The following is a 20,662-nucleotide window of genomic DNA, read 5'->3' on the forward strand; positions in this document are numbered from 1 at the left end:
ATACTGTTATTATTGAATTCAGAGATGCATTTTTATGTCATTTAGTAGTTTTCATAATTTTGCATTTTCGGTGCCCAGTATTTTGGAACTCGGCGTTTGGCTCAGTAAAATCACAACGTAGTATGTTAGTAGTTTGGGACAGTTTATTAGACATTGAGAATGTCGGGAATGGCCGGGAATTTAGAATTTCCCAAAAATACCCCTTTAGTGTTATTTATGTGATTTTAATGTGGAGGGGCAAAATGGTCTTTTTGCCCCAATGATATTTTGTCCTTTAGTGGACTTAGAAAATAAGTTTATTATGTGTTTTTAATTATTTTTTGGCTGAAATAAAGGATGTATTTGTTTGCATGTTTCTCATTTATTCAAAGTTAGAAAAAAATTACAAATTTCTCAAAAAACACTCTCTCTTTTCCTCTCTCTTTTTCGGCCCCTTGAGCAGCAAGAAAAGAGGATTTCCTCTTGGATTTCAAGCTTTTGCTTTGATTTTGACCTCTTGTTGTTGGTATGTTTCCTCTAGCTTCTCTTTTAAATTTTCTTGTTGAATTTTGATGAAAATGATGTGTTGCATGCTTAGTTTTAGGTTATTGTTGTTGCTGGAATGTTGTTGATATTTTCAGAGATTTAAGCTTGTTTATTTGTGTTAATTTGAGCTGTTTGTGAAGCATGATAGTTAGGTTGAGTAAAGCTAAGGTTTTTTCTATGCAAAAGTTTAGTTTCAAAGAGAAAATGGAGAATTTTGTGGTTGTGAGTATTGCATGAGTTTAAGTTTGTTTTCTGCTATGTTTTTATGCATGCTTATGTAGTTCTAATCTAGTTTGGAGGGTTGTTAGTTGATTTCAACCAAGATTGAGTTTTGGAACTCAAAGCTTGGGCTTTAATGGCACTTTTTGTTTCTGTGCAATCTGGGTGAGTTTGTTGCCGTAGAAATGTTATTTAGGACCTATAGAACAGGTCTGGAAGGTTTGAGGCTGCTTGGATTAGATTTGAGCATTGTGTGAATTTTTGAAGTTCTGCCTGCGAGGAACCGGAATTCTGGTTGTGCATCCGGAATTCCGGATGGGGTTCTGAAAATTCCCAGAACTGGAATTCCGGTTGGGTAACCGGTCTACCGGTTGGGGAAAATTCAGAAACCCTAGTTTTCCTCGTTTTTATATTTTTTGGGGTATTGCCATGCTTTTTATCGATAGGGTAACTTTTAGTTCCTAGTTTAAGTCCCCTGGAAGTGATTTAGCGTATCACTTATAGTGTTGTGATTTTTATGGTTTAGGAGCCTATAATCCGCCACACAGATAGTTCCAGTCAGGTTGACCGGCACACCTGAATTCGGAATCCAGGTAAGATTAGTATAACAGTATGCATATGTAGATTACATGTTTAACGTGCATGTAGGAAGCCTGTTAGATTACATTAGATATGTATGTTGGCTTCAAACCATCCAACTGTGTCACGTCGGTACAGGCTGGAGTATGACCAGCAGCCGGAGTATGACCGGTTCGACCGATTAGGCTGACACCGTATCACGTCTGCAGACAGCCGGAGTATGACCAAGCACGGGAGGTTGACCGCTTCGACCGATTAGGCCGATACTTAGGTTGGTGGTTCCGTACTATTTGACGTATCACGTCGCACAGCCGGAGTATGACCAGCGGAGTATGACCGCTCGACCGATCAGCCGATACCGTAACACGCCCAGACAGCCGGAGTATGACCAAGAAATTGGAGTATGACAGGTTCGACCGATCAGGCTGTTATTTGTCAATGGTACCGTCCCTTTGAACATTCAGAACTCAGTACCGTGTTGGACACGGCAGTTAGGGGGACTCAGTATCGTGTTGGACACGGCAGTTAGGGTTATGATCAGGGGTATGGGCGTCTGATCATGACCGGGATTTATGTATGAGTATTATTATGCTTTTCATACTGAGTCTGTCGACTAACAGTGCTATGTTTATGTGTAGGTAAAGGCAAGGCTAGAGCTGATGGACCGTGAACGAGCCTATGAAGATTGTACATGTTGGGGCGGTTAGGCCTGGAGCGTACGATCATCGGGACAGCGAGGCTATTTTTGTAACTAGTCGCTAGGCGACAAATATTTTGTATAAACAGTAAACTTTTGTAAATGATTTTGTAATCGGGATCCCGAGACTTTTGTATAAATATTTTACAAGTTTAATTAAAAAGCAAAAATTTTAATTAATCACGTTTTCCATAAACCTCTTTGATTAGCAACGAGTTGCACAGTATGTTTAAAAATCACGTAATACGCCTATGCTAGTTAGGGTGTTAGAATTTGGTATCAGAGCTGCCAGGTTGTCTTCCGAAGATCGTCACGACATGTACAATCATCATCAGCAGTTAGCTCGTTCCACGGTTCAGTAAGCCTTTATTGCTTTAGTAGTTTAATTATTTATTTTTGAATAAGAAAAGCCTGATAGGAAGCATGTTAGTAGCCTGATAGTAGAATAGGCGCATGTTTCGTTTTAATTTTCAAATTAAGCGGCATTAGTAAGCTCTCCTTGAATACGACCTGATATGCCAACTCTTGGTTTCGCAGGCGGTTCTGAGTAGATGGACGCCAGGTGGACTACCAGGAGTCAGGGCAATTCGGTAGGGTCGAATCAAGGTCAGGGAGCTCAGTTTCCCCCGCCAGCTAGGGGCCGAGGTAGAGGTCCCAGGGGTAGGGCTCGTGGTGGGGTTGATGAGAACCCGCCACAGGCTGCCCAAGCTCCCCAAGCCGATCAGGGAGCCCAAAATTGGGAGGTTAGGTTTGCTGAGATGCAAGCCAGAATTGAAGAGCAAGACCTCGAGATTCAGAGATTGAGGCAGCAGGGGGCTCCTGCAGTGCATGTGCCAGTAGTTCCAGTGGCACCTGCCCCTGCTGCTCAGGACGAAATAGTGGTGGCGGCCAACAGATTGGAACCTTTGTATGAACGGTTCCGAAAGCAAGCACCTCTGGTCTTTCTGGGAGGTGCAGATGTGATGAAGGCAGAACAGTGGCTAACGGTGATCACCAAAATTCTGAATTTTATGGGTGTCACCGGGAATGACATGGTGGTGTGCGCCACCATCCAGTTCCAGGAAGACGCTCTTGTATGGTGGGACATGGTGTCTCAGATCCATGACGTTACTACTATGACGTGGGAAAGGTTCCAGGAACTCTTCAACGCCAAATATTATAATGAGGCGGTCAGAAGCGCCAAGAGGAAAGAATTCGCTCACCTGACCCAGCGTGAGAATATGAGCGTGACCGAGTATACTACTCAGTTTGACCGGTTGGTGAGGTTAGCCTCGGGAATAGTGCCAACCGACTTCAGCAAGAAGGAGAAATACCTGGACGGGTTAAATGCGAAGATTAAGCATGATTTGATGATCACAACTGCCGACAAGACCACCTATGCTGAGATGGTGGAGAAGGCACTACGAGCTGAGGGCGTAGTTGGGTGTATGTCGGAGTCTGCTAGTACTCCGGCGAGTGGCGGGGCTCCTACCCTTCCTGCATCAGGCTTTCGCAGGGGGAGTAGTGGTTCGGCCATGGACTAGAAGAGAAGAGCATCCACTACATCCGAAGGCTCGAGTCAGAACAAGAGGTTCCGGGGGAACCAGAATAGAGGTAGTCGTCCTGGTGGTGCAGCGACTCGGTTCTCCTATCCCAAGTGCCCCAGCTGCAAAAGGCACCATCGCGGTGAATGCAAAGGTCAGGGATGCTTTCACTGTGGCATGCCCGGACACTTCAAGTGGGATTGTCCCCAGCTCCGCTCAGAGGGACCGAGAGCTCCGGCGATACCCACTCCAGCTAGGGTGTTCGCCATCACTTAGGCTGATGCAGATGCCAGCCCATCAGTTGTAACAGGTCAGCTTTCTGTTAATAACTCGCTTTACTCAGTACTGTTTGATTCTGGGGCTACACATTCTTATGTGGCAGCCAGAGTCTTTAGTAAATTGGATAGACCGTATGATAGATATGAATCAGGGTTTGGAACCATATTACCTGGCGGAGAGTTAGTTATCTCCAAAAGGTGGATTAGGTCTATGCCGATCAGAATAGATGGTAGAGAGTTAAGTGCTGACTTGATAGAGATGAGCTTAGTATAGTTCGATATTATTTTAGGAATGGATTTCCTATCTAAATATTCGGCGAGTATTGATTGCAAAAGGAAGATGGTGATCTTCCAACCAGAAAGTGAAGAACCATTCGTGTTTGTTGGTTCAGTGCGGGGATCTCGGATCACGTTGATTTCGGCCATGTCAGCTAGAGAATTATTGCATGCTGGATGCTTAGGGTTTCTGGCCGTGGTAGTGGACACCACTCGGCGCGATACCATTCGGCCAGAGGACATCAAGGTGGTTCGGGAATTTTTAGATATTTTTCCCAAAGAACTTCCAGGGTTACCACCTCAGCGAGAGATTGACTTCGTGATAGATTTGGCACCAGGGGTGGAACCGGTTTCCAAAGCTCCATATAGAATGGCTCCAGCTGAACTTAAGGAGTTAAAGATTCAGCTCCAAGAGTTGCTTGACATAGGGTTTATTCTGCCTAGTGTGTCACCCTGGGGAACCCCAATTTTATTCGTCAAGAAGAAATATGGAACTATGAGGATGTGCATCGATTGCAGAGAATTGAACAAGCTGACAGTGAAGAATAAATATCCATTACCTAGGATCGATGATTTGTTCGATCAGCTTCAGGGGAAGACGGTCTTTTCTAAGATTGATCTCCGTTCGGGTTATCATCAGTTGAGAATCCGAGAGGAGGACATTCCGAAGACGGCTCTCCGCACTAGGTATGGACATTATTAATTCCTGGTTATGTCGTTCGGACTAACCAATGCTCCTGCAGCATTCATGGACTTGATGAATAGAGTATTCAAGGATTTCCTCGATATCTGTGTGATTGTGTTTATCGACTACATCCTCGTGTACTCTCAGTCAGAAGAAGAGCATGAGTTACATCTTCAGATGGTACTGCAACGGCTTCGGGAACACAAGCTTTATGCAAAGTTCAAGAAATGCGAATTTTGGCTATCTCAGGTGTCCTTCCTAGGGCACATTGTGAGCAAAGATGGGATCAAGGTGCACTACAAAAAAATAGGTCTATGTCGGCGGGCCCAGCCCCCCGTTATTGATCTATCTCGGCGGGTCTGGCCCGCCGTAAATTTCAATGCCGAGATTGGTGGGGAATCTATCTCGGCGGTCCCAGCACTTCGTTATTGGGGTCATTCTCGGCGGGCAAAGCCCGCCGTTATTGGGGTCATTCTCGGCAGTCTATGCCCGTCGAGATAGGTATATTTTTATTCTAATTTACTATTTTTTGACACCTATCTCGACGGGCATTGCCCGCCGTTATTGGTCAATATTGGCTGTTTAAAGAGCCCGCCGAGATAGTGTACTGGTGGGAAAAAAAATAATTCCTCTTTCCATTACATTAATTGCATACAAAAATTTACAATTCAAAAAGAATATGCAAAATAATCTTTCAATACTTTAAATAGATGTATGTAATTCATCTTTTAATATAATAAAGTATTAGATAATAATATATATTGTAATTAGTTTAAAAGTTTGACAATGAGTATAATTCGTTATATATACTTAATAAAGTTTAATCTAAATCATGTCATATACTCAGTTAAGTAGGAGACCCATTCTTCACGCACTTCGTTGATCTCATCCATTGAGTATGTTTTCTGACCATAACACTACAATATAAAAGTGCGTCAAATTTTATATGTATACTAGTTTCTTTATGATTCAAAATTTAAATTATATTATAAAGATACGATAGCTCAAACACTTACATGCTTCTCTAGATAATCTCTTGGATTGTTCGACATAGTTAAGTCTCTCATTAGTCGCATGATGTAAAAACCACAGACTTTATCGTCAGGTTGTTTAGGACCCTGAAAAATATTTATATATATATGTCAAAATTCTTGAATAGAAAAATAATTCAAATATAAAAAGTTTTAAAATTCAATTTAAGTACTCATACCTGAACTGTATACCAAGTTACGCCTTGGACTTTTCTTCTTAAATTATTATTTCGGGTATTATATAAGTCAAATGCACTTCATAAAAATAAAATAAATTTTCAATTAGGTAATATAATTCATAATTTATTATAAATTTTATAAGATTTATATGAATTTTTTTTTTTGAATTAATCTAACCTTTTGACTACACTCACGACATCTTCTTTTGGATGATTACCAACTGGATCGAAAAAATATGCATTTTGGCTATGAGCATATATGATTATCACCATCTAATGTCGTCTGTAATCAATATTATTAAGTCATCCTTTATTATTTAAAAATATGACATTATAAATAATAAAGAAAAAAGATGAATCACATACCCCAAGTTATAAGGTGTCAATAGAAACATCCCCTTTTGTACTAAATTTAAGCGTTCCGCAAGTAATCTTGCTCGTTCAACAATATTGTTTGTTTTACCAATGCTCGGTGCAAATTGAGAAGCCTCCATAAATGATACATATTGAGCAATTCTCATTTTTAAAAGAGTTTTATATAGACCTCTACACAATACAATAATACATTTATCAATAATATTAAAAAATAATAACAATTTATCCAAATTTATATTTATATATATAAATTACCTCATAAACAATGAGATGACAGCTGCACTGATTTCTTCAAGATGTAAAACTTGTGAAACATCATCCTTGTCAATATATATGTTATGTTCAATTGATCCAAATATATTTTGAGGAGCTGTAATCGTGCACATAAAAGATCCCTTACTCTTCAAAAAGTTTTTTGTGTACAAAACCAAACTTGGTGGTATGTGATCCGGAATTGTACTTTTTTTCGTTGTCAAACTTGATGTTTTGACACTAGATGATGAGAATGGACGTGACTCTTTTTGTTGTGGCTGAGTTGTAGGTTGTATGTGTTGACTTGGATTATTCTTTCTTGTAACTTTCAACTTCTTTGGTCTTGGTTCTATTAAGGCCTGCAAATGACCAATTATGTTAACAAGTAAGAAAAGTAGAGGTAAAAGATAGCATAATTAAGAAAAATATGTTACCTCAAATCCTCTTAGTACTAAGTGTGAAGGCCATGGTACAAATGTATTAATCGCATCTTTTACTTTTACAACCTCATCTGAGATCGCTTTTGGTAAATCTGCATCCCCCACAATAACTTCAGTTATGCGAACTCGAAGATTATCCCTAATGTCATCGCAATGAATTTTATCATCTCCAATATGGACTATATAACCTTTTGCAACTGTTTCCAATGATGACTCTATTATCAATCTACAAGGTTCATCCTGATCAATAAAGTAATTTTTATTTTAGTTAGCCTATTATCGAGTAAAAAAAACTTATAAATGTCAAGTGTAGTAGTACTCAGAAATAATAAAACCAATCGTTGAATTAGTAGATTGATGAATCTCAAGTCCATTTCCAAGTTGAGCCTCAACTCTAGTTCCAGATTGAGCCTCAACTCCATTTCCAAGTTGAGCCTCAACTCTAGTTCCAGATTGAGCCTCAACTCCATTTCCTGATTGAGCCTCAACTCTATTTCCAGATTGACCCTCAACTCCATTTCCAGATTGAACCTCAGGCTGAGTTGCATTATTCGGTTGAGATTGTGATTGGTGGCTCATCATCATCTTCATCTGGCTCTCTATGGTGCTAAAACGCTCATTCATGATCTTTAATTGTCGTAAGAGTTCTTGTTTTTCTTGTTGCTGAAATTGGAGTTGTTGTTTTTGTAATATTTTTCTCAATGTGCATGACATCAAGATTGTGTCGCAAGAAGAGATGTTTCCAGTACTCCAACTCAAAAAAAATAGATCTCTTCTTCCAACAAGCATCTTCAATCTTGTTCTTAGCTTTTGAAACTCTTTTGACTTTTACAACTTTGTTCTTTTTGCCTTTGCCTTTGCCTTTGCCTTTCCCTTTATTTCCTTTTCCTTTTTGTTTCACTTTTTCTTTATCTTTTGTATTTGGGGGAATCTTCCCAAATTGATTCACCAACTGACTAACTTTGTCAAAAACTTCTATACCAGTCATGGGAGTGGGAGCAATTCTATCTTCAATTGTACCATCAAATTCTTTGAGTACCTACGAAATGGATGAGTAGGTTGTAGAAATCGTCTATGGCCCATGTACACAACTTTTTTACAGTGTGTTAATCTAACACCATATGTCTGTTCTGAGCAAATAGGACATGCTTTATATCCCTTGACACAATGCCCAGACAAATTACCATATGCTGGAAAATCATTGATTGTCCACAACAAAACTCCTCGCAAAGTAAAAGTTTCATCTTTTCTTACATCATAGCATTCAATTCCTTCCCATAATTGTTTTAAATCATCCACCAGTGGTGCCAAATACACGTCAATATCATTTCCAGGTTGCTTAGGCCCAGAAATTAATAATGACAACATGACAAATTTACGTTTCATGCATAACCAAGGAGGAAGATTATAAATAACAAGATTGACTGGCCAACAACTGTAGTTGCTACTCATGGAACTATGAGGATTGATACCATCCGCAGAAAGGCCTAGTCGAAGATTTCTAGGGTCTGAAGCTATTTTGGGATACATGTCATCAATATTTTTCCAAGATGGAGAATCAGCCGGATGACGCATTTTTCCATCCTTAATTCTCTTCTCGTCATGCCATACCAAACTTTTTGCATGTTCAGGATTGCGAAATAAACGCTTAAACCTAGGAATTGGTGGTGTATACCACAATAATTTGGCAGGAATTCCCTCCTTCTCCTTGCCATTATCATTCAACTTCCATCTAGAGCACTTACAAACAGGGCAATGCTTAGCCAACACAAACTCATTCCTAAATAATATGCAATCATTAGGACATGCATGTATCTTTTCATACTCCATGCCTAATGACCGCAAAATCTTCTTTGCCTCATAAGTACTACTTGGGATATTATTTCCTTCAGGAAAAATATTGCTTAAGTAAGAAAGTAATTGTGAAAATCCATTATCACTCAATCCATTCCTAGCCTTTATATTATACATCTTAACAAAAAATGACATTTTGCTAACCTTGGACCCAGTATAAATGGATTGTTCTGATTCTTCAATTATTCTTACGAATTCATCCGGGCGATCTGCAAACTCTTCTTCTAGATCGTTAACCATATCAATGTGAAAATTCCTATCTGATACATCCTCTTTGCGAGCTCTTTTTGGAAATGATGGTTGAGACACACTCTCACCATGCCATATCAATTTTTGGTAAGTTTGGTCGATAGCATTTATGTATAAGTGTCCTCTTACATCTACAACCTTCAATTTTTTTAAATTTCCACACTTCATACATGGGCAAGATATCATAGTAGGATCCTCTTCATTTTGCATGGCGAAATTCATGAAATAGTTAACTCCATCTTCATAGTCTTTTGACAATCTATTTTTTTTCATCCAATCTCTATCCATATTAATGTATAATTACCTAAAATAATTTAATGCTATTACAAGTTAAAAATTTTATCAAAGCAATTTTTAAGCAAGTTTAATTATTTTGATAGTTATAAATCTTCAATATTATTAAAAATTGGGCAGAGTTTTCTCTGTTTCTATAACATTTTCTAATTTTATAAGTATCTGTATCAACAAATAACAAACACGATAAACAACACACAATAAATATAATTAAAAATTGGACAGAGTTTCCTCTGTTTCTATAACATTTTCTACTTTCATAAGTAACTATTATATCTACAAATAACAAATATCACACAATAAGTTTCTTCCTTATATCTCCGCAGCACACAAATTTCCCAGAACCTACTTCACTACAACACATAAGTTTCAACCTTCCATTATCATCGCAACACACTTAATCTCAAAACCTACTTCACTATGGATGAATATTTAAGATATTCAAACTCTTCTAAGATGAACAATATTATGGCGTTAAGCAAAGAAATGAGTGATTGTACATACCTCTTTTAATGAACCACCAAACTTCACTTCACTTCAATTTATAAAATGAATCCTTACTAATTAAATCCACGACCTACAATATTAAAATTTTAAAATATTATATCCAATATGTCCAAAATAATAATAATACGACATACATATTATAAATGACATGTAATTTGACTCTATTACTTATCTTGCTTGAGTAAACTTTCTTGATAACTCTAATTAGTTCATACAACTGTTGCTATTACAAGAGACCACTTTCTCTTTTATATACTTATACTTACATATATATGTGTATATATTATCTAAAGCCAAGACCAAAAATAAAAATAAAAATTCCTAGTTATAATTATTCCCTTTTATAAAGTGGGAAACAAATGGAATCACTTCCTCTTGATATGAACTAGTTCCTGTGTACATGAAAAAAATAAACTATATATAATTTACAGATCACCTTCACTGGATTTCTCAGAGAGAGGGAAAAAGAGTGTAGTAGTAGTATATATGTAGTATGCATAGTATATAGTCACACTGAAATGTCAATATATAGTAAAATAGCTTTATTGTCATTTATCTAGAAAATGCCCATTTTAAAGGAACATTTACAGATATACTTTTCATATTCCATAGTACTTGAATGTTGGCCAAACACTAACAACTATTTTCCACATTGTTACTTTTTTATTTAGTTTCAGGTGTCAGTCTCTTTTGGACTACAGCTACTTCTGTTAAGCTTATTATTCATTTCACCCATAGACATTTCTACTGGTCATTCAGACCTGTCCTCTTCTACAAATCATATATTATATTAAACCATATAATCTTCTACAATAATATAAATAATGATAATACATATACAATTATGTGTATACATACCCTAGACACTTCGATCTCTCTGTCTTTATATATATATATATATGTAATAATGAAAATATGGTAGAAATCAATCTCTTCAATGTTTCCTATAAAATGAAAAATGCTATTATTCCACTAGTACTTGATTATATATATAAATGTTTGCCAAAAGATAATTTCAGCCCAACCCAACTCCATTACTCATGGGGTCCCTATCTCTAATTAATCTACGAAGATATATTTAAAATTTAAAGTACACATGTTAGTGTGATAAAGAAGAAAACTTAGAAACCTTTTAATTTTTAATTTTCATTACCGAAATAAAAAAAAACACCATTTTTGGCAAAAAAAAAAACCATTTTCTGCCAAAAAAAAAAGTAAAGAAAAAAAAAATCAAAACTCACCAAAATGAAGCTTCAATCAATTCTCAAGCTTTCTTTATGTTGTATGAAGCTTACCCAAACATATTTCAATCTAAAACATTCAAATACAAACTAACATTTTAATATTTTACTAACTTTTTAGACTAAAATAAATTAACAACTATTAGGATATAAATATCAAAAAAATAAAATAAATCAATAGTATATATTTAAGCTTACCTTTTTTTTTTGAAATGGTTGTGATCAAATAGAAGAAGAGAACATTGATGTTTTCTTGAAATTTTGGATTAGAGGAAAATGGTGGGAAAGAAAATAGGGTTTGTTTTTAGGAAGATGTAATGAAGAAGAAGAAAAGAGATGTTAAAGGGCATTTGGCGGGCTGGGCTTTTTTTTTTTGACCAATCTTGACGGGCCAATATAGGCCCGCCGTTATTGGTACAGCAGCGGTTACCAATAACGGCGGGCCTATATTGGCCCGTCGAGATTGGTCAAATTTTATGTTAAATAATTATTTTTTTAAAAAAAATTAGGTCTATCTCGACACGCACACGCGAGCCCGCCGAGATTGCTCAAATTTAAAGTTTTAAAAAATAGCAATAACGACGGGCCTATATAGCCCTGCCGTTATTGCTATGCTCAGAATTTTTTTAAAAAAAATCAGGCCTATCTCGACACGCACACGCGAGCCCGCCGAGATAGGGCTGCCGAGATAAGCCTTTTTTTTGTAGTGGTGGATCCCGGGAAGATCGAATCCGTCAGGGATTGGCCGAGACCGAAGACAGTGACAGAGATTAGAAGCTTCTTGGGTTTAGCTGGGTACTACCGTAGGTTCGTGGAAGGGTTCTCAAAAATTTCAATGCCCCTAACCGAACTTACAAAGAAGAATCAGCGGTTTGTCTGGTCAGACAAGTGCGATTCTAGTTTTCAAGAGCTGAAGCAAAGGTTGATTACCGCTCCAGTGCTAGCTTTGCCTTCAGACAATGAAAAGTTTGTAGTTTACTGTAATGCATCCAGATAGGGTCTGGGGTGTGTGTTGATGCAAGCCGATCGGGTCATCGCTTATGCTTCCCGACAGTTAAAGGATTATGAACAGTGATACCCGACTCATGACCTAGAGTTGGCCGCGGTGGTTTTTGCATTGAAGATTTGGCGGCATTACCTTTATGGAGAAAGGTGTGAAATCTATACGGACCATAAAAGTCTCAAGTATTTCTTTACTCAGAAAGATTTGAACATGAGACAGAGACGTTGGTTGGAATTAGTGAAAGATTACGACTGTGAGATTCTCTACCACCCTGGGAAGGCCAATGTAGTGGTCGATGCCTTGAGTAGAAAGGGTCCCGGGCAAGTAGCTAGTATGGTTCAGATCTCGCCTCAGCTAGCAGAGGATATGGTTAGATCCAGCATTGAGTTTGTGGTAGGTCAGCTTCACAACTTAACGCTGCAATCTGATCTGTTGGAAAGAATTAAAGCCGCTCAGATGACGGATCCAGAGTTAGTAAAGATCAGAGATGAGGTTTTGGCTGGTCAAGCAAGGGACTTTTCAGTGTCAGACAATGGGATGCTTCTGTATAAAGCTAGGGTTGTGTTCCAAATAGTGTGGAACTCAGGAATGAGATCTTTGAGGAGGCTCATTCTACCCCGTATTCCCTGCATCCCGGCACCACTAAGATGTACCAAGATCTTAAACTGTACTTCTGGTGGAGCGGTATGAAGAAGAATTTGGTAGAATTTGTATCGAGATGCCTCACTTGTCAGCAGATTAAGGCTGAACATCAGAGTCCAGCAGGGTTGTTGCAGCCTCTAACCCTACCAGAATGGAAGTGGGAAGATATCACGATGGATTTTGTGGTCGGGTTACCTAGGACCACGGGTTTGTTTGATTCCATCTGGGTAGTGGTGGATCGATTTATGAAATCTCCTCATTTTCTGCCTGTTAGAACGACATTTACAGTGGATCAGTTGGCAGAATTGTATGTCAGAGAAATTGTAAGATTTCACGGGGTACCGAAGTCTATAGTTTCGGATAGGGATCCGAAATTCACCTCCAAATTTTGGCAGAGTTTACAACGAGCAATGGGTACAAAGCTGAAATTCAGTACAGCATTCCATCCTCAGACAGATGGTCAGTCCGAAAGGACAATTCAGATATTGGAGGACATGCTGCGAGCCTGTGTTATGGATTTTGAAGGCTCATGGAATAAATATCTATCGTTGATAGAATTTTCTTACAACAACAGTTATCAGAGAACGATAGGGATGGCTCCCTATGAACTGTTATACGGTAGGAAATGTAGATCTCCCATCAACTGGGATGAGACAGGGGAGAGAAAATACTTAGGTCCAGAGTCAGTGCAACGGACCAATGAGGCAATAGAGAAGATAAAAGCTAGAATGCTCGCCTCACAGAGTAGACAGAAAAGTTATGCAGATCCGAAACGCAGAGATGTTGAGTTCCAAGTAGGGGAGCATGTGTTTTTACGGGTATCTCCAATGAAGGGGATCAAACGTTTCGGGAAAAGAGGCAAGTTATTCCCTAGATTTACAGGACCTTTCGAGATTCTCGAGAAGATAGGTCAAGTGGCATACCAGTTAGCGTTGCCTCTGGTTTTATCAGCATTTTATAACGTATTCCATGTCTCGATGTTGAGAAAATATGTTTCAGATCCCTCTCATATACTTAGTTATGAGAGCCTAGAACTGCAGCCAGATATGACTTATGAAGAGCAGCCAGTGCAGATTCTGGATAGAAAGGATAAAGTCCTTCGGAATAAGACCATAGCATTGGTCAAAGTTCTCTGGAGAAACAGCAAGGTGGAGGAAGCCACCTGGGAGCTAGAGTCAGATACGAGAGCTCAATATCCAGAGTTATTCAGGTTAGATTTCGGGGACGAAATCCTTTTAAGTGGGGAATAGTTGTAAAGACCGCTTAGTTTAATTTGGAAATTAGCACTTAATCACGTTTAATTATGAAAAATTATTTATAGCTATTTAAATAATTATTATACTGTTATTATTGAATTCAGAGATGCATTTTTCTGTCATTTAGTAGTTTACATAATTTTGCATTTTCGGTGCCCGGTATTTTGGAACTCGGCGTTTGGCTCAGTAAAATCACAAGTTAGTTTGTTAGTAGTTTGGGACGGTTTATTAGACATTGGGAATGTCGGGAATGGCCAGGAATTTAGAATTTCCCAAAAATACCCCTCCAGTGTTATTTATGTGATTTTAATGTGGAGGGGCAAACTTGTCTTTTTGCCCCAATGATATTTTGTCCTTTAGTGGACTTAGAAAATAAGTTTATTATGTGTTTTTAATTATTTGTTGGCTGAAATAAAGGATGTGTTTGTTTGCATGTTTCTCATTTATTCAAAGTTAGAAAAAAATTACAAATTTCTCAAAAAACACTCTCTCTTTTCCTCTCTCTTTTTCGGCCCCTTGAGCAGCAAGAAAAGAGGATTTCCTCTTGGATTTCAAACTGAGTTTTGCATTGATTTTGACCTCTTGTTGTTGGTATGTTTCCTCTAGCTTCTCTTTTAAATTTTCTTGTTGAATTTTGATGAAAATGATGTGTTGCATGCTTAGTTTTAGGTTATTGTTGTTGCTGGAATGTTGTTGATATTTTCAGAGATTTAAGCTTGTTTATTTGAGTTAATTTGAGCTGTTTGTGAAGCATGATAGTTAGGTTGAGTAAAGCTAAGGTTTTTTCTATGCAAAAGTTTAGTTTCAAAGAGAAAATGGAGAATTTGGTTCTGTGAGTATTGCATGAGTTTAAGTTTGTTTTCTGCTATGTTTTTATGCATGCTTATGTAGTTCTAATCTAGTTTGGAGGGTTGTTAGTTGTTTTCAACCAAGATTGAGTTTTGGAACTCAAAGCTTGGGCTTTAATGGCACTTTTTCTTTGTATGCAATCTGGGTGAGTTTGTTGCCTTAGAAATGTTATTTAGGACCTATAGAACAAGTCTGGAAGGTTTGAGGTTGTTTGGATTAGATTTGAGCATTGTGTGAATTTTTGAAGTTCTGCCTGCGAGGAACCGGAATTCCGGTTGTGCATCCGGAATTCCGAATGGGTTTCTGAAAATTCCCAGAACCGGAATTCCGGTTGGGCAACGGGTCTACCGGTTGGGGAAAATTCAGAAACCCTAGTTTTCCTCGTTTTTATGTTTTTTGGGGTATTGCCATGCTTTTTATCGATAGGGTAACTTTTAGTTCCTATTTTAAGTCCCCGGGAAGTGATTTAGCGTATCACTTATACTGTTGTGATTTTTATGGTTTAGGAGCCTGTAATCCGCCGCACAGATAGTTCCAGTCAGGTTGACCGGCACACCTGAATTCGGAATCCAGGTAAGATTAGTATAACAGTATGCATATGTAGATTACATGTTTAGCGTGCATGTAGGAAGCCTGTTAGATTACATTAGATATGTATGTTGGCTTCGAACCATCCAACTGTGTCACGCCGGTACAGGCTGGAGTATGACCAGCAGCCGGAGTATGACTGGTTCGATCGATTAGGCTGACACCGTATCACGTCGGTGTTGGGTTTTATGCCCTAAATAAGACTCTTTACAATCTGATTAGTTATCAAAATAAGAAATTTGAAGTGATTGATGTTTGCATGAATTTTACATGCTAATGGTTTAATATGTTTAATATGTTTATTACATTCATACACACAAAATCAGTTAAATCCAGATCATATGTTTATTCACAATTACAGTATCGTCAACACAGTGGAATGTGATTGTGATCATATGTATCAAAAGTTTTGGTCCCTATTTCATCAGTGTTATTGGATTTACACTAATGTGATAATCAGCGATGATGTGTACTTACACTTGGAGTAAGTGTTATGTTCTTTCCAGGACATTAGTAAAGTATACTAGTTTCGAATGTATGGAGTATACATTGGACTGGACCGATATTGCAACTAAGTTAAGATATTACAAACTTACCGTTATACATATCTTTCCAAGTCAATATCAGTAGTTGATCTTAAGATTAAAAGAATCTAAATCGTGATATGCTTAGGCTCAACTCAGGAGTGCTATTCATGTTCTTAGATTTATTAGTTAAGCCTACTTTTGGGTTAGGATGATACGTATATTTTGGGAACATGATAGTATGATTGAGTGGGAGTGCTGAACATAAATATGGAATCTATAGCTTCTACTGGTGTATAGAAGTCAAGTGATGATTCCCTTCGAGCTTAGCAAATACAAGTAAATGGATGAGCTCTTGTTTAACTGACTAATTATTAGATCACTAAACACCATTTACAGGTAGCTAAGTGTTTTAAGGGGCAAAATACATTGAGGGGTGAGAACGGTAAAGAAATCCCATCTCGATGTAGATCATCTATATAGAGGATCTTTAAATCACAATAAGATTATAACAATGGTTAAATGAGATAGTATATTGATATCGTGGAACATACAATATGCTCTATATAAGTCTGAGAGTGCAATTCTAAGTTCTAAGAGTGGATTCAACGAAGAATTAATAAGTAGGAATTTACTTGGTAAATTTGGTTCACTTATTGGAAGCTCAGCATATAGATCCATGGTCCCCATTCTAGTTGAGAACATTCTACTTGTAAGACTCATTAATTGATTCGTGATTGATCAATTATAATTCTAAAGTTAGACTATGTCTAATTTTATGAAATTTCAATATTTAGGGGTGAAATTGTAAAGAAAAGAGTTTCTAGGTTTATTTATTTATTAATAGACTTTATATGTCTAATTAATAATTAAATTAAATGACAATATTATTTAATAATCTATTTTAGTTATTAAATAATTAGTTTTGGCATTTAAAAGGTTAGAATTGGAAAATTGGCGTTTTTGAGAAAATAGAGATAAAATTTGATAAAATTGCAAAATCAAGTGAGGCCCAATAAACACCATGGCCGGCCACTTAGATTAGCTTTTTCAAATTAATATTTTCATTATTTTAATGCAAAATAAATCCTAACATAAACCTAGTAGTTGCCTATAAATAGAAAGTGATGGCTCAGTCACAACACATCTTTGAATAAGCCTTTCTGACAGAAATTTCTCTCTTCAGAAAAACTGAGCCTTCCCCACTTTCTATACCTTGGCCGAAACCATCATTCTCTTTTCTCCTTCATCTTTTTCGTGACCCTAGTGAAAGAGTAAGTGCCCACACACAGCAAGCAGTAACTCAATCATAGATTGGAAGACTGTGAAGGATCAAACTTGAAGAAGAAGGACATTCGGGCTCAGATCTTGATTATACTCTGCTACAGAAAGGATACAAGGGTTATAGATCTGAGTGGAAGGAGACATTAATTTCGCTGCATCAATGTAAGGTTTTCTTAACTTTATATGTGTTTAATTTATCGTTTTAGAAAGTTCATATTTAGGGTGTTTAAACAACATACTTGTGAGTAGATCTAAGATCCTGGTAAAATAATTTTCCAACAACTGGTATCAGAGCCATGGTAATTGATTTACTTGCATGAAATTTGGACTTTAAAATAATTGTTTGTTATTTTTTGGATGGTATCATGTTGTATTGAGTGTTATTTGATGATTGATTGATGTTTGTAAATTTTCGTAAAAAATAATTGCGATTTTGTTTCTGGAATTATTTTTATTGGATAGTATGGAAAAAATTAAGCAAGTTAGCCTTTTACATAACTCAATTTCGATTTTATTTGAATTAGTTATGAATTTTTGAAGATTTGAAAAAATCGGGGCTCTGCTGAAATTTTCCTGCGATCGCGAAACTGTCCGTACAGTTCACAACTTTTTCTTTTTTCTTTGATTTTTCATGCTTTTTCATGGAATTAACTTCCGATTTTTTGTATAGTTTTGTATAAATACTATTTCTATTCCTAATTCAATTCTAATTATCATTTTGAATTAATTTAATATTTTTTAAATTTAATTCAAGATATTAGTGTAATTTGAATTTGAATAGAATTAGTATCTATCTTCTTGCTTAAAAATCTATCTTATTTTTAAATTTGATTATATCTTATCTTATTTTTAAATTTAAAGGTCAAATTTTATCTTATCTTATCTTATTTTTTTAGATATTTTGACCTTATTTAAATTTAAAATAAGATATTTATAATCATGTAATTTTAAATAGATGTAAGATATTTTTGCTAACTTTTAAATTTTGTTATTTTATTTATTTAAATTAAATTTAAAATCTGAAAAGATATTTTATTTATCTTTTCTAATTTTTATTTAATTTTCATTTTTAAAATAACATTTAATTTTTTAAAAGTAGTTAGCAAATTTTTGAAATGATATTTAGGTTGGTTGAAACCTAATTTTTCAAAATTGTAGGTTTAATTTTAAATATTTTTTTTAAAATAATTTCGAAATTTAAATTTATTTTTATTTTCGAAAATTAAATTATTTTTTTAATTAATTTTTTTTTAATTTCGAAATTTATTTATTTAAAATTAAATAAATCCTACTTCCAACTATCCAGCTAACCTTGTTGCAGGAGTATGTGGTTTTAGCTTGTGTGTAAGTTTTTTAAAACCTATTATTACTTGATTGCAAATAGCCATGGTTACTTTTTGCTAGATCTAATGATCTGATGGCTCCCTTGGTCAAGTTAATAATTTGTAACAGGTAAATTTTACAATCTTCTTTCATCTGTGTATGACCTAGCAACATGATAGGATCCATCCAAAGTGTGCCTGTGTGAGCCTATATGTTTATTTTGTTTTAATATAGATGAATATAGGTTGTTGCTAAATAAAATGTCACACCATGATAGATTTTATTTAGGTCCATTTAGTTATTGGACCTATTCAATTAATAACAGTTATTTATTTTAAGGTTAAATTCCTCTCTTTTGGGCCTTCTGTGAGAGTTGGGAGCCATAGAAGTGGGTACGACATACTGAACCCAGCACCCCCTCACATGAACTACCCCAATTGTGAAGGCCCATTTGCCTGATTTGAATAACTGTACTAGGTTAATTATATTAGTTTGACCTAATAAAATTGAATTAGCAACATAATTAACTTTTAAAATATATGAAAATTAATTTTTCATTTTAATATTTTAAAGTTAATTTTAAGAAAAACACTTTTAGTTTAGATATTATTTGTAGACAAACTATTTGTATTTTTCTTGTATTTAATTAAATATAGAATTTTAACTAACTAAGATTTTTTCTGGAGCTTATTTAATTAAATATTCCTATTTAAGTTATAAATTAGTTGTATCAACTGATTTTTCTTATCTAACTTAAATTTGAATATTTGATTTAAATTTTAAATCAAGTTGAGGAATCCTAGGCATTAGTTATTAAAGATTCTTAAGATATTTTTTAAGTTAATATCTTTTCAAATATTAACTTAAAATGGAATATTTTAGATATTTTTTGGTTAATATTTTTTCAAATATTAACTATAAAAAGATATCTTCAAATTAAGTGGTTACAACTTAATTTTTGATATTTAATTAAATCTAAATTTGAAATTATTTAAGTTTTAGATTTTTACTATCTAACTTAAATTAGATATTTTTTTTTCAAATTTTTTGAAAAGATACTTAGTCAAATAAGATATTTTCTAGATAGTAATTTCTAGACTACTTATTATTTCTAATATTTAAATAGGAAAATTATACTTTGTGAAATTAATTATTTAAATAATTAATTTTGGTACAATTTTATTGAGTATATTTTTCCTAGTATTAAATAGAAATTAATAATTAAGCCTTCTCTACACTTAATTATTAGTTCTTGAATTTAATACATTTAATTAACTTGAAAAATCTAAATATCTAAGTTGATTTTCATCATGATACTTAAATATTTATTGATTTTTCATGACACTTAATTAAATAGAAAATTATTTTTAGGTTGAAATTTAATTTTTCAACTTAATATTAAATAATTTTCAAAATATATATTTTTCTTTATTTTATTAATCAATTTCGAAATTTGCATTTTAATTATGCAATATTTTCGAATTTTTTATCTTGAAAAATAGATTGAGTTGTAAATTATTTATTTATTTTAATTAATTCTTTGACCAACTCAAGTAAATAATTTTTTCATTTAATTGATTAATTTAAAATAAATGAATTTAAAAATATATATATTATTAGAAATTGAATTAACTAGTCAAAGAATATCTAGATAGGTGATATTTTTGCTTGAAGTATTTCTTTTCTATTTTTATTATTTTCGAAAATTGTATTTTTATATACTTTAAATTTTCGAACCCAATAAATATATTCTCAAAGGAAATTTTTAAGTTGCTAATTATTTATTTAATTCAACTTAAATTAATTTCCTTAATATTTATATTTAAGATTACTACTAAGATGGAAATAATTAATTTTATTTCAATCACCATCTAAGTATAATTTTATAAATATTATATTAAATTCTTATTTTTGAATTTTAATTCTTAATTTAGAATTTAATGAGATTTATTTATTAGAATAATAAAGAAAATACATTTTAAATAATGA

The 20,662-nt window shown here is 35.0% G+C and overlaps 1 protein-coding gene across 1 annotated transcript; it reads right to left on the reverse strand.

Moving 5' to 3' along the window:
• Nucleotides 1-8,043: 8,043 nt before the first annotated feature.
• Nucleotides 8,044-9,450, reverse strand: LOC133036047 (uncharacterized). The gene has a single exon (XM_061112518.1). It carries the CDS (start codon nt 9,448-9,450, stop codon nt 8,044-8,046), a length of 1,407 nt encoding a protein of 468 aa, XP_060968501.1.
• Nucleotides 9,451-20,662: the final 11,212 nt, after the last annotated feature.

Source organism: Cannabis sativa, chromosome 3 (assembly GCF_029168945.1).
Source record: "Cannabis sativa cultivar Pink pepper isolate KNU-18-1 chromosome 3, ASM2916894v1, whole genome shotgun sequence".
NCBI classification, from domain to species: Eukaryota; Viridiplantae; Streptophyta; class Magnoliopsida; order Rosales; family Cannabaceae; genus Cannabis; species Cannabis sativa.

Coding starts and splice junctions, on each gene's coding strand:
- LOC133036047 (XM_061112518.1), bottom strand. CDS start 9,450: ATGGATAGAGATTGGATGAAAAAAAATAGATTGTCAAAAGACTATGAA.